This window comes from Rhinichthys klamathensis, unplaced genomic scaffold (genome assembly GCF_029890125.1).
Source record: "Rhinichthys klamathensis goyatoka isolate OS25496 unplaced genomic scaffold, OSU_Roscu_1.1 h1tg000058l_1, whole genome shotgun sequence".
NCBI lineage: Eukaryota > Metazoa > Chordata > Actinopteri > Cypriniformes > Leuciscidae > Rhinichthys > Rhinichthys klamathensis.
In genome coordinates, this window is record NW_026606603.1 from 959,892 (window position 1) to 973,294 (window position 13,403).

A 13,403-nucleotide genomic window follows, 5' to 3' on the forward strand; every position below is an offset into this window, starting at 1 on the left:
TTACCCATAAAAAAAAAGAGGTTTTGTGGTCCAGGGTCACATATATTTCAAATTATAAGGTCTTCCTTTTTTTGTCTCGTCTATTCTTAAATTGTTGTTTATCTGTGTTTTTTTGGTCGATATGTGTATTTTGTAAAATTTCTGTATACATAAAAAAAAAAAAAAAAAAAAAAAAAGGAAAGACGAATAAATGAAAATAAGCATAAACCACATAAAATGAGAAAATCAGCAGTATGTTACCGTTTGATGACTCTGGCGGCCATCAGACGCTGCTCAGAGTCCAGATATGCCGAGGGCTCGTCGATCAGATACACATCCGCAGGCTTTCCTAAACACAGCGCGAGAGCGACCCGCTGGAGCTCACCACCAGACAGATTCTGGACCTGCACACACACCAGTGTGACCTGTCAATATGTGCTGTGTAGGCATTGGGAACTAACACTTAAAACATTTTTTTTTTTTTTTTTTTAAATCAGTCATTGCTGAAATAAAATAAAATACAAATATTAGATTAAAAACTTCAACATGGAAAAAAAACCTTTCAAAAGACAAAAAATTTGAAGTACACACACACATATATATTTGTAAATATAAAGCAAAAAAATTGTCATTCAAATAGAAAATTTAAATGTATATTTTAATTGTTAGTAATCTTATGTGGTTTTGTTGTGCATATATATATATATATATATGCACAACAAAACCACATAAGATTACTAACAATTAAAATATACATTTAAATTGTATATATATATATATATATATATATGTTAGGGGTGGAGCCGAACCCGAATACGGTATTCGGAAAGGCACAAATAACGTATTTTTTTACGAATACTTATTTCGAACAAATACTTTAAAAATATTTGTATTCGGGAACAAGAAAAACTTTATATCAAAAAGCTGCGTTTCCTCGTGAGACCGCACTGCAGTGCATGCCCGTTAGAGTGAGTGTGTGACGTTCAGGAAGAGGTGACTGACACAGGCTGCTCCACCAGGGTTCCTGCACACTTTTGAAAGTCAAATTTAAGGCTTTTTAAGACCTTTTTAAGACCTTAAGAAATCAAAATTAATACCGTACATTAGGGCTGTGCAGTATTGACAAAAATATATCTTGATATTTTCAACGTTTTGTTGATAATAATTAGATGATATTTTCCTGATTGTGTTTTTGTGCTGGTGCCATGGCTGGTTTAGGTCTGTTGTTGACAGCTGACTCACGAAGATATTCATATTTTTCATATTCTATGCAGTGGTCAGTTCACAGCAGTGACAGAAATTAATATTTTAATTAAGGGGCAATATTTGCCACCTTAAATTGATTTTTTCAGGGGCATTTTCACCTATATATGGACATTTTTTCTAAACTTATTTAGAGTTATGCATCACCTTTAATGTCAAATACTATCATTCAAATTACATTATACAGTAATTATACAATAATACTTAATTATATAATAATCATACAGTACCACTGTTACCAGTCAAATTAAATCATTCAATCAAAATCCATCTTTGCAGTGCAGAGGTGACAGAAGCGGCATCAGAAGTGGCATTAATATATTTACACTCCATTTACAACTGCATAAATAAAGCTATGAGATATATAGCCTATTTTTAAATCAATATTCAATATTTAAATATGAAATGATTTCTAATTTTAACATTTTATTTAAAGGGTACTTTAAATATGAAACCGCAGCGGCAAATCACTGTTGTGAGTAAGTGAGTTGAGGGAGTCATTCATTCAACCGATTCGTTCAAACGGCTGATTCATTCGGGAAAGAAGCAAGTGATTCGTTCAAAACGCGGATTTCAGTCAAGAAATCATCGCTGTCGGTTGCATTGAGACTCTGCTACTGTTTCATTTTGAAATTATAGTCGGCGAAATAAAGGGAAAACAAACAATATTGACAATATTGTGTCTAAAAAGTAACTCAATGTTAACTTATTGTTAATTTAACTTTTGTATAACATAAATATCACACTTGGAATTGTGCACGGGAAAACGGCACTCTTTCTGATGTGATATTCTAATATAAGAACATAATATGATATAAATATAAGACAAAAACTAATTTGGGGACATAACAGTTACACTGCACACATCACGCAGTGAAAGCACGAGAGAAATGCGATGTCAGCTCGCAGTGCCTCGTAGATTGTTAAAACAATGATTACAATATCATAATAGACAATACACATCGCACACCATACGCACATAAAGAATGAACTTACAACTGAACTGACATTTACCACCTCTCTTCTCCTTCTCTCCTCTCGCGTGCAGGAGACAGTTATGCTGCCGCGACTCGCGAGTGACGCGAAATGTCACGTGAATTAGCAAATCCACAAAGATAGAATAATAAATAAATAAAAATACGTACGCTAATTAGATAGTTTTAATTTGGAAAGCTTTTAGATATGTCTAAGTCAAAGTGTCATCTAAAATTTAAGACCTTTCATAAGTAAAAATAAGACTTTATAAGACTTTTTATGGTCTTAAATTTTAAAAATCTAATTTAAGACTTTTTAAGACTTTTTAAGGATCCGCGGGAACCCTGTCCACACAGCAACAGAGAGGGCTCGGCTGAGCGAAAAACACTTAACTGCATCACTATTTTTGTTGAATAGATTTTTGTACCTTAACTGGGTTCCGGAGGCAGTTTATAACTTTCGGGAAGCGATTGACGCGGCGCGGGACTAGATCTGATGGCCGAGCGCGGGCGCGGGCGGTAATGCACTCACTCTGTGTGTGCGGGTTGCGGGAGAATAAAACGATTCGCGGGACTCCCGCAAACTAGAAATATCTATGAATAAAACATATAAAGACTAATAGATTTGTATTCATCTGTTGCAGAAAAGTAACAAGAACAACTAAAACAAAATAGAAACGATTTACAGGCCAGAGTTTCTATTCATAACATGTTTGCAGCGTTGAGCGATGTAGCCAATCACAGACATATGTGTTGATTTCTGGAACGCAATGGCCAATCAGAAGCATTTAAGATAGACTCCCCTCACCGCTCAAAACGGACTTTTTGTTCAGTGCTGAATTATGTATGCTGGTACATCCTCTAATTATAAGTTAACAAACAAAGTGTGGATATTATGAAAGATTCATTGATAATAACAGAGATGTGTGAGATCGCGATGAACTGTCAGCTTTTTAGGGATTATTAAGGGAGCGCACTTTGAGCGCATTCAGTCATGCCAGACCATGCACGCAGTAGCTGCTTGCTTTTATGTTAAATTAACAGTGGTTTGTGTGTTAATGCTTTAATAAAAAATAATTTATCATAGGGTAGGGTCAGGTTTTGTTTACATCCATTTTATTTATTGTTTTTGATATTTATTCAAGTGCTTTTTTTGTTAACAGAGACTGAGAGTCCATTGCTTTTATTGTTTTTGGTTGTTTTGTTCATTTATTGTGGATATTTAAAATGTTTTCCATTTTCAGTGTTAAATAGTCTTTAGAAATAAAAGTTTTTTGATCTTTGAAAAGGTGTAGGCCTACCTGCATTATTATGCCATTATCATTATTTTAGATGTAAATGGTCTCAGAACGACAATATTCTTTCTTGGTCCTCCACCAGCCAAAAAAACTTGCTCAAGTTCTGTGTGGAAGCATTTTATTATATCATATTGTTATTATCTTTTCAATGACGTTCCTTGTTACATGTTCATTGCTGGATTTATGGAAAAACATCAACCAATTTTGCATATCCATAATTATTATAATGGATATAATTAAAGAATACTAAGTATTCTTAGTATAAATATATAATGTAAGTCTTACACTATAACGTAAATTAGAAGTGTAACGCAAAAAAAAGTATTTTTACGCCTATTTGGAATTTTACTCGAATACAAATACAAATACCGGCTGCTTTGCACACCCCTAATATATATATAAATATGCACAACAAAACCACATAAGATTACTAACAATTAAAATATACATTTAAATTGTATATATATATATATATATATATATATACACACACACACATATACACACACACACATCCTCACATAAAAAAAAAATATATATAAATAATAATTTCCCAACATATACATTGTCAGTTATTTTTATAATTTTGTTGCTTTGAATAAAAACTACACAATGGACTCAAAAAAAAAAAGAAAAAAAAAAATCGAACAAAAATTGTAATCCAAATTGAAAATTTTCTTTTTAGCAATATTGTTATGTGCTTTTGTTGTGTGTGTGCACATATATACATACACACACACACGTCAATCTTTGGGTAGACTGAAACTCGAGTCGATTGAGTTTTCTAGACCAGCTAGGTAGACGCGCTACTTCAGATCGTTTAGGTTGTTGCTCCAAGCAACTTAAAAGTAAACATTAAATACATGTACATACAGGATACTTCGAATATATCAAAGAATGCAAAGTGGCGATACAATATTTTGGCTGCATCCTGAATAATAAGCTGGTTTACTCACGTCTTGGTCGATGATGCTTTCGATCTGCATGGGCTTCATGACGTCAGTGACGAACTGAGGGTGTGTGTACGCGTCTCTGATCTTATCGTGCAGCAGGGCTCGCACGCTGCCCTGAAACACACACACACACACACACACACACACACACACACACACACACACACACACACACACACACAGAGAGTGAGGATTCCTGCAGTTTGACCGATAGTTTACAGCCCAACACTCACAATGTTCAAACTCACTTTAAATTTGGGGCTGATCTTCTGTGGTTTGTAGCTGACGTTCAGGATGGGCACATCACCTGAGAAACACAACACACACTCTCACACCACTAAAAGGCATCTAAAAATGTGTGTTTGCATGTATAAATCAGCCTGTTTGTGTGTCGATTTGATATTCCTGTGGGATGAAAATTCCCAAATGTCCCAAAAAAGAAAAAGTAATCATATATACATGTGTATTTAAGCTACATTAGACTCTAATAATTATTATTTGCATTAATAATAGAATTTAAAAAAAATCGTTGACGCCACGACAGATGCTCTGGCTATTTTAATGGCAAGTAACAGAAATACTATAAAATGAAACTTTAAACACTATATAAGGCTTTTAAAAACAATTTGCTTTGAATAAAAACTCTAAAATGTAATTCTGTTAAAAAATTATTAAAAAAGAAAAGTTAGCGAAATAATTTCACAATAGACCTTAAACCAGCAGAGTTTAAAAATATGTTTAAGAGATGCTGGACTGATATTCAAGATTCATTTTTCCTAAAATATTTTGAAACTAAATTGGATTAACTTGATTTAAAAAATATATATATATAATACAATCTAGTACAAATATTAAAAACCAATAAAATAAATTTAGTAAAAAAAAAAGGTTTAAAATGAATAATCTCATTTCCGATGAGCTGAAATATGCTGAATATTAATGTTCACCTCCGGCATCTGGTTTGAGTCCTCCTGCAAGCATTCTGATGAACGTGGTTTTCCCAGTTCCTGAAACAGGAAAAACTTGTTTAGTGGAAAATAATGCAATCACAATAATCACGTCCTTTAAAGGTGCTCTACGCAGGATTCAATAATAATAATAATAAAGTATTGATTTGTGTGTGTTTGTGTCTCCAGAGCCTGTATTTTGCTAAATGAATAAATGTAAATGTATTTTGGGATGTCTCTGGGATGCAACCTTTGGCTAGCGGGTGTGTCCTGCTAAAGATGGCTAAAGTCATGTAAATTCTTTCATATACACAAAAAAGGGTATTTATGCATGATAAACAATTAGGACTGTCACGATTCCAATTTCCCCGCGTCGAGTAACCAGCAAAATACACACATTTCACAGACGAGAATCCATGAACCGCATTATTAGAGCGTTTTCTAAGGCTGCACGATGTATTAAAACCATTTAAAAACCATACATGGTGAGTTCACAAATGCGGCGATTTAATTAATTAAATATATGACCTGTGTTTAATATACAGGTGAAACTCGAAAAATTTGAATATTGTGCAAAAGTTCATGTATTTCAGTACTTCAAACTAAAAGGTGAAACTAATATATTTAGTATATATAACTATATTCATATGCATTATTATAGGCCTCAGAGGGCCGACATTTCTCTATTTCAAATTCTTTTTTTATTGATTTCATGTAATATTCTAATTTTCTGAGATTTTGAATTTGTGGTTTTCATAAGCTGTAAGACATAATCATCAAAATTATAACTTTTGCACGATATTCAAATTTTTCTAAAATAATTGATAAACTAAAATTGTACATGTGTTCAATTAATAATTACATAAATATTATCTAAATTTTACAAAATTATTAATTCTAAATAAGTGTTACTAAAAGCCAGACGATTTTGTCTTTAAAAATCACTTGCCGTGTAGTGACGTTTAATTTGGAGTAGAAACATGTGGAGTGACTTTATCCGTTGCTCACAGCTGATTGGTCCAATTTCGGTTTGAGATCTCTGGAACATCACCTGACCCAGACCAGGTTACTATGGCGATGAACACGGCTAAAAGCCAAACCACTTTCATGGTGCCTAAAACCCATGGCTAGCGCAAACTAAACTGAAACATAGCTTGCTAGCAACTTAACCGGCTTCATGGTACCGGCCCCAGGCGAGCGCTTCTGAATGTTGTTTACTAACAGTGACTGAAAATCCTGCATAGTTGCACAGACGTCTCCTCTCACCGTTCTCTCCGAGCATGACCATGATCTCGGAGTCGGTGAACTCTCCTTCAGTGATGGTGAGCGAGAACTCTCCCATGCACTTCTTCATGTTGGGATACTGGTAACGGCACATCTTCTTCACCTCCTCCTCAGCCGCCGTCTCAGCCACCTTGAACACCAGAGACGTCTCTCTAAAGCGCAGGTTCTCCGTCGGCACGAAGCCATCCAGGAAAATATTGATTCCTGAAATTAAAAGAAGAGGAGAATATTATAGCAGGGTTCCCACTAGGGCTGGGTATTGACACAAATTTCACGATTCGATGCAATATTGATTATGTTGGATATCAGGTACAATACATGGCAAATTTTCTCAAGGAAAACAAGTCTCTTAACTAATGCTGTAAACTATGGGAGTCAGTTGTAGCCAATAGGCTTCATTAGCCTACTATAATATTGGCAATTATATACTGATTTGTATACAAACACTTAAATTACACTATTTTTATATATAGACATTTAAATGGTGGCTGTCATAAAAACTTGCCAGATTATTTCAAACATGGACGTAAATAGAAATCTGAGACTTTTTTCATATCAATAGTAACAAAGCACAAAGATTATTGCGATTTATTGGATGGGATGAGCGCTACAATGCTCCATTCATTCATCAACTGAAAACAGGATGACTAGCCTAATCGATTCTTGGGATTTAAGAATCGATATCGGTTCGTAAAAATGAGAATCGATTAAAATCGAGAAATCGATATTTTTTTACCCAGCCCTAGTTCCCACACTTCGCTTAACTTCAAATTCAAGGACCTTTCAAGGACTTTTCAGGTCCAATACCCTCAAATTCAAGGACTTATTGTGGGGACACATTTCCAGTGAGAGCAAGGCTACATCACGTTACCTTTTAAGATACATTGTTACAGTTTTGCGCGTGTGAACGCCATGGCAACGTACAACACAAAGTACCTCACGCGGGAAACACTTGACGCAACGCGTAAATGCGCGTAACTAACGTAAATCAAGCTAGCTAGTATGCACAGGCAGCAAAGTGTTGACAAAATAACACATTAGTGGACTGGAGGGAATAATATTCTTGCACAAAATAAATTCAAGCACTGTCAAGGACCTGTATTTATTTTCAAAAACATTTTTTTTTTTTTTCACAAAATTAAGCATTTCAAGGACCCGTGGGAACCCGTTATAGTCAAAATATAAAATTTCCTATAATTTATGACACAACTCGCATAATTCACCTGCTATATTGGCAAATGTACACGATTTTTCATATCAACAGAAAAATAACCTGCTTCTCTCGAGACTACCTGTTTCAGAGAACAGTTACTGATATGCTAAAGCCCACCCACACAATGATTTGATTGGTTACAAGGTTGTTTGTGACGTCAGAAACACCAGCGATTTCAAACCGTGTTTTTGAGACTGTCTTTGGTTCACTGCAGTTTTAAGCAGAAAATACTCAGCAATGCTGTCGACTTATGCTTTAAGACAAACCATGTGCAAATTCATATTAATAACACCACATAGACGTATAAACAACATTAAAAGCTTGATTTTCACCACAGGGGGACTTTAGGACTTTAATAACCTCAAATTTGATAAAACTAAATGTAAGACTTTAAAGAGCCACAGGGACCCTTTCAAAACACACACACCTGAGCATCACATGCATGTTTCGAGAGGCTCGTACCTTCTCGCACGCTGAAGGGCATGGTCACCACACCATAAGCGCTGGGAACGCCATACAGACAGCAGATGAAGTCCGACAGGTAATCCAACACACTCAAGTCGTGCTCCACCACAATGATGTACCTACACAGACAGAGCAATGTGAGGTTCAGGGTTTAGTAAAGAGAGGAACTATGATTGTGCTTCCTCAACATTAAAGGATTAGTTCACTTCAGAATAAAAATTTCCTGATAATTTACTCTCCCCCACGTCATCCAAGATGTTCATGTCTTTCTTCAGTCAAACAGAAATTAAGGTTTTTGAGGAAAACATTCCAGGATGTTTCTCCATATAATGGACTTCAATGGGGTCCAACGGGTCGAAGGTCCAGATGTGAGTTTCAGTGCAGCTTCAAAGTCTCGATACGATCCAGCCGAGGAATAAGAGTCTGATCTAGACAAACCATCCGCCATTTTATACACAAAATAAACATTTATATACTTTTTAACCACTAATGCTCATCTTGCGCTAGCTGTGATGCGCCACACATTATGTAATCACGTTGAAAGGTCAAGTGGGACATAGGCGGAAGAACAGACCTAGTGTTTACAAAGCGAAAGTCAAACGCCCTTTACAAATAAATAAATAAATGAGGTAAAACAACAATTTCGGGCGAATTTTAAAGTTAAAGGAGAAAATGAGATTGAGTTTTTCGCCCTATCCTACATTTTGAACCGGAACACGCGTGACCTTTGACTGTGATTACGTGCAAGACGAGCATTACCGGTAGTTGTTAAAAAGTATATACATGTTTTTTTTTTTTTTGTAAATGGCCGCTGGTTTGTCTAGATCAGACTCTTATTCCTCGGCTGGATCGTATCGAGACTTTGAAGCTGCACTGAAACTCACATCTGGACCTTCGACCCGTTGGACCCCATTGAAGTCACTATATGGAGAAACATCCTGGAGTGTTTTCCTCAAAAACCTTCATTTCTGTTTGACTGAAGAAAGAAAGACATGAACATCTTGGATGACGCGGGGTTGAGTAAATGATCAGGAAATTGTAATTCTGAAGTGAACTTCTCTTCTAAAGGACTGAGACTCACCGGTCTGGAGAAATAAGGGAGCGGATCGTGATGGCGGCTCTCAGCCTCTGTTTCACATCTAGATAACTGGACGGCTCGTCGAACATGAAACTACAGGGAGAGAAGACACATTAATACCAGTGTTATTGTTAACCAAAACTATTAAAATGTGTTTTCATTGATTGAAATAAAGGTGAAAAAAGAATACGATATTTAATGAAAAACTTGAACTTAAAAATGCTGCCTTTGCAACTACCTGAAAATATAACAATTATAATTTTTTTTTTTTTTTTAATCTAATAAAACTGGCATAACAGCACAAAACAAAATTACTAAAACTGATTACTAAAATGAAAATTTAATATATAAAAATCATAGCCAATTTAAAATATTACAACAATATATATGTCAGCATTAAACGTATCTTTTTAAGTGTATAGCACAGCAGTGTTATTTAAATATTTATATTCCATTATAGTTTTATTAATTTGATTTAATTTAATATATTTTCAGTTTTCATTTTAGCAATTTTGTCATTTATTTGTTTTTAATTTCACTATTTAGGTTTGTTTTATTTATATTTCAGTTTTAGTTCATTTATTTCCAGTTAGTAAAACTTATGTCAGTTAGTTTCCAATTTTCATTTTGTTTTTAATCTAACATTTATATTCTATATCATGTCGGTTTTATTTTTAAAATAACAAATGTTCTTAAAGGGGTGGTTGATTATGATTTCACTTTTCTAACTTTAGTTAAAGGTGCCTTGTGTAAAAAAATCAATTCAAAATCCACATATTCCATACCAGATGGGGGCAGTATACCTCCAGAAAGTTGGCCTACTCTAGTCTGTTTTTTAGTTTCGGGTTGTTAATCTTCTAAAACCGTCAAACCGTCCGCTTTGTCCCGCCAAAGCCTATTTTGATCGGTGAGTGATGTAGAATATAATGACTGCTGTGCTTGACAGGGCTTATAACGAGCAGAGAGAGAGAGAGAGCGCCCCGGCCGCGCGCGCGCACTCTCACGTCTTCAAACAACACGAGCGCAGTCCTCCTGCTCTCTCTCTCCCTCGCGCATACTAATCAAATCAATTGACACGATCGTAAGACCGCAGTTAATTTGGAGATTTTTAGAGATTAGAGACTTAATGAACAACATCTCAACACTAAATTATAAAGGCCGGTCTCATATAGACGCGATTGACATCAGGTTCAAGTACGCCCACAAGCCGTGCGAGTTATTCGTGTATTGGAGTTTGGCTGGTGGTTATGTTGCCCGCATACCGCCTCCCATGGCCGAAACTGGTATTACGACACCAGTCGGGCCGGGGCTAGTAATTTAGCATGCTAATTCAGGTTTATATCTCGGCAGCACTATAACTTGTCATTTTTTTAATGACATCATTGCATTTATTTCTTCTCATTCTTTTGATACCAGGGTTCCTGCACACTTTTGAAAGTCAAATTTAAGGCTTTTTAAGACCTTTTTAAGACCTGAAGAAATCAAAATTAATACCGTACATTAGGGCTGTGCAGTATTGACAAAAATATATCTTGATATTTTCAACGTTTTGTTGATAATAATTAGATGATATTTTACTGATTGTGTTTTTGTGCTGGTGCCATGGCTGGTTTAGGTCTGTTGTTGACAGCTGACTCACGAAGATATTAATGTTTTTCATATTCTATGCAGTGGTCAGTTCACAGCAGTGACAGAAATTAATATTTTAATTAAGGGGCAATATTTGCCACCTTAAATTGATTTTTTCAGGGGCATTTTCACCTATATATGGAAATTTTTTCTAAACTTATTTAGAGTTATGCATCACCTTTAATGTCAAATACTATCATTCAAATTAAATTATACAGTAATTATACAATAATACTTAATTATATAATAATCATACAGTACCACTGTTACAGTCAAATTAAATCATTTAATCAAAATCCATCTTTGCAGTGCAGAGGTGACAGAAGCGGCATCAGAAGTGGCATTAATTTATTTACACTCCATTTACAACTGCATAAATAAAGCTATGAGATATATATTTTTAAATCAATATTCAATATTTAAATATGAAAGGATTTCTAATTTTAACATTTTATTTAAAAAGTACTTTAAATATGAAACCGCAGCGGCAAATCACTGTCTTAATAAGTGAGTTGAGGGAGTCATTCATTCAACCGATTCGTTCAAACGGCTGATTCATTCGGGAAAGAAGCAAGTGATTCGTTCAAACGGCTGATTCATTCGGGAAAGAAGCAAGTGATTCGTTCAAAACGCGGATTTCAGTAAAGAAATCATCGCTGTGTTGCATTGAGACTCTGCTACGGTTTCATTTTGAAATTATAGTCGGCGAAATAAAGGGAAAACAAACAATATTGACAATATTGTGTCTAAAAAGTAACTCAATGTTAACTTATTGTTAATTTAACTGTTGTATAACATAAATATCACACTTGGAATTGTGCACGGGAAAACGGCACTCTTTCTGATGTGATATTCTAATATAAGAACATAATATGATATAAATATAAGACAAAAACTAACTTGGGGACATAACAGTTACACTGCACACATCACGCAGTGAAAGCACGAGAGACAAATGCGATGTCAGCTCGCAGTGCCTCGTACATTGTTAAAACAATGATTACAATATCATAAAAGACAATACACATCGCACACCATACGCACATAAAGAATGAACTTACAACTGAACTGACATTTACCACCTCTCTTCTCCTTCTCTCCTCTCGCGTGCAGGAGACAGTTATGCTGCCGCGACTCGCGAGTGACGCGAAATGTCACGTGAACTAGCAAATCCACAAAGATAGAATAATAAATAAATAAAAATACGTACGCTAATTAGATGGTTTTAATTTGGAAAGCTTTTAGATATGTCTAAGTCAAAGTGTCATCTAAAATTTAAGACCTTTCATAAGTAAAAATAAGACTTTTTATGGCCTTTAATTTTAAAAATCTAATTTAAGACTTTTTAAGGATCCGCGGGAACCCTGGATACGTGTAGCTCATTTGTTGGATATTTTTACCTCAATTTTTACATATGGCACCTTTAATGTTTCTGTTTGAGCATAAACAACATCTGCAAAGTTTCGTTATTGTCTCTTTTTATCATTGCTGTTTATTAAACTGTTTATAAAAATGAGTGTATCTTACAAACTAATTTATGTAAACAGTTCAAATCAATTGTGTGTAGTTTTAAAGTGTTTATGCAAGTTTTTTACATTGACAAGTTTGAGGTTGACATTTGTGATATTTCTGTATTTAATAAAATATGTAGAAAAAAAAAACGATTTTAAGACTGAATTGTTCTATGGCAGGTCATAAAGGGTTAAGGACTATAACAAACGGCTAGTAGGGACTACACGAGATTCCTCCGTTTATGTAAAATTTACATAACCCCCACCCCCAGGAACACGATTTATAGACAGAAAATGCTAATCAATGACTAGAAGATGGTTAGTTGATGAATTTATGGAGTTAACCATTTAGAAACGTTCTACATGTTGTCACTTCTTGAGTCTCTTCATCTTTGTCAGACTCCGGTTTGAACAAAAGGCTAAAAGTTTTAAGGTAATCGGATCGAATTTAAATTTGCATTTAAAGGGACACACAAAAACAGCGCGTTTTTTCTCACCCTCAAAAAGTGACAATTAACATGCATTTTAAGCTAAAACTTTACGTACACACTCAGGGGACAGAAGAGACTTATTTTACATCTTGTGAAAAGGGCATTAGACCACCCCTTTAATGGCTTTAGTTAAGGATAATAACCCTGCAGCACAGAGGGACTCACATATCAGCTCTCTGAATGCACACGACTGCGCAGGCGAACCTCTGCAGCTCTCCTCCTGAAAGGTCCTCCACATTACGTTCACGCAAGTGCAACAGATCTGACCAATCAGGGAACAGAACAATCAGTCACATGATGCAACAAAACTATTATAAC

The 13,403-nt window shown here is 35.1% G+C and overlaps 1 protein-coding gene across 3 annotated transcripts in view; it reads right to left on the bottom strand.

Moving 5' to 3' along the window:
* abce1 (ATP-binding cassette, sub-family E (OABP), member 1) overlaps positions 1-13,403 on the bottom strand; it is a 32,055-nt gene that overhangs the window by 4,402 nt on the left and 14,250 nt on the right. For all 3 annotated transcript variants that reach the window (XM_056248764.1, XM_056248765.1, XM_056248766.1), the window contains exons 8-15: positions 13,251-13,347; positions 9,458-9,547; positions 8,374-8,495; positions 6,681-6,902; positions 5,415-5,474; positions 4,716-4,774; positions 4,471-4,581; positions 241-383 (exon numbers count right to left, since the gene is read on the bottom strand). In XM_056248764.1, coding sequence (XP_056104739.1) covers positions 241-383; positions 4,471-4,581; positions 4,716-4,774; positions 5,415-5,474; positions 6,681-6,902; positions 8,374-8,495; positions 9,458-9,547; positions 13,251-13,347 — 904 coding nt within the window. The remainder of the gene's footprint in view (positions 1-240; positions 384-4,470; positions 4,582-4,715; positions 4,775-5,414; positions 5,475-6,680; positions 6,903-8,373; positions 8,496-9,457; positions 9,548-13,250; positions 13,348-13,403) is intronic.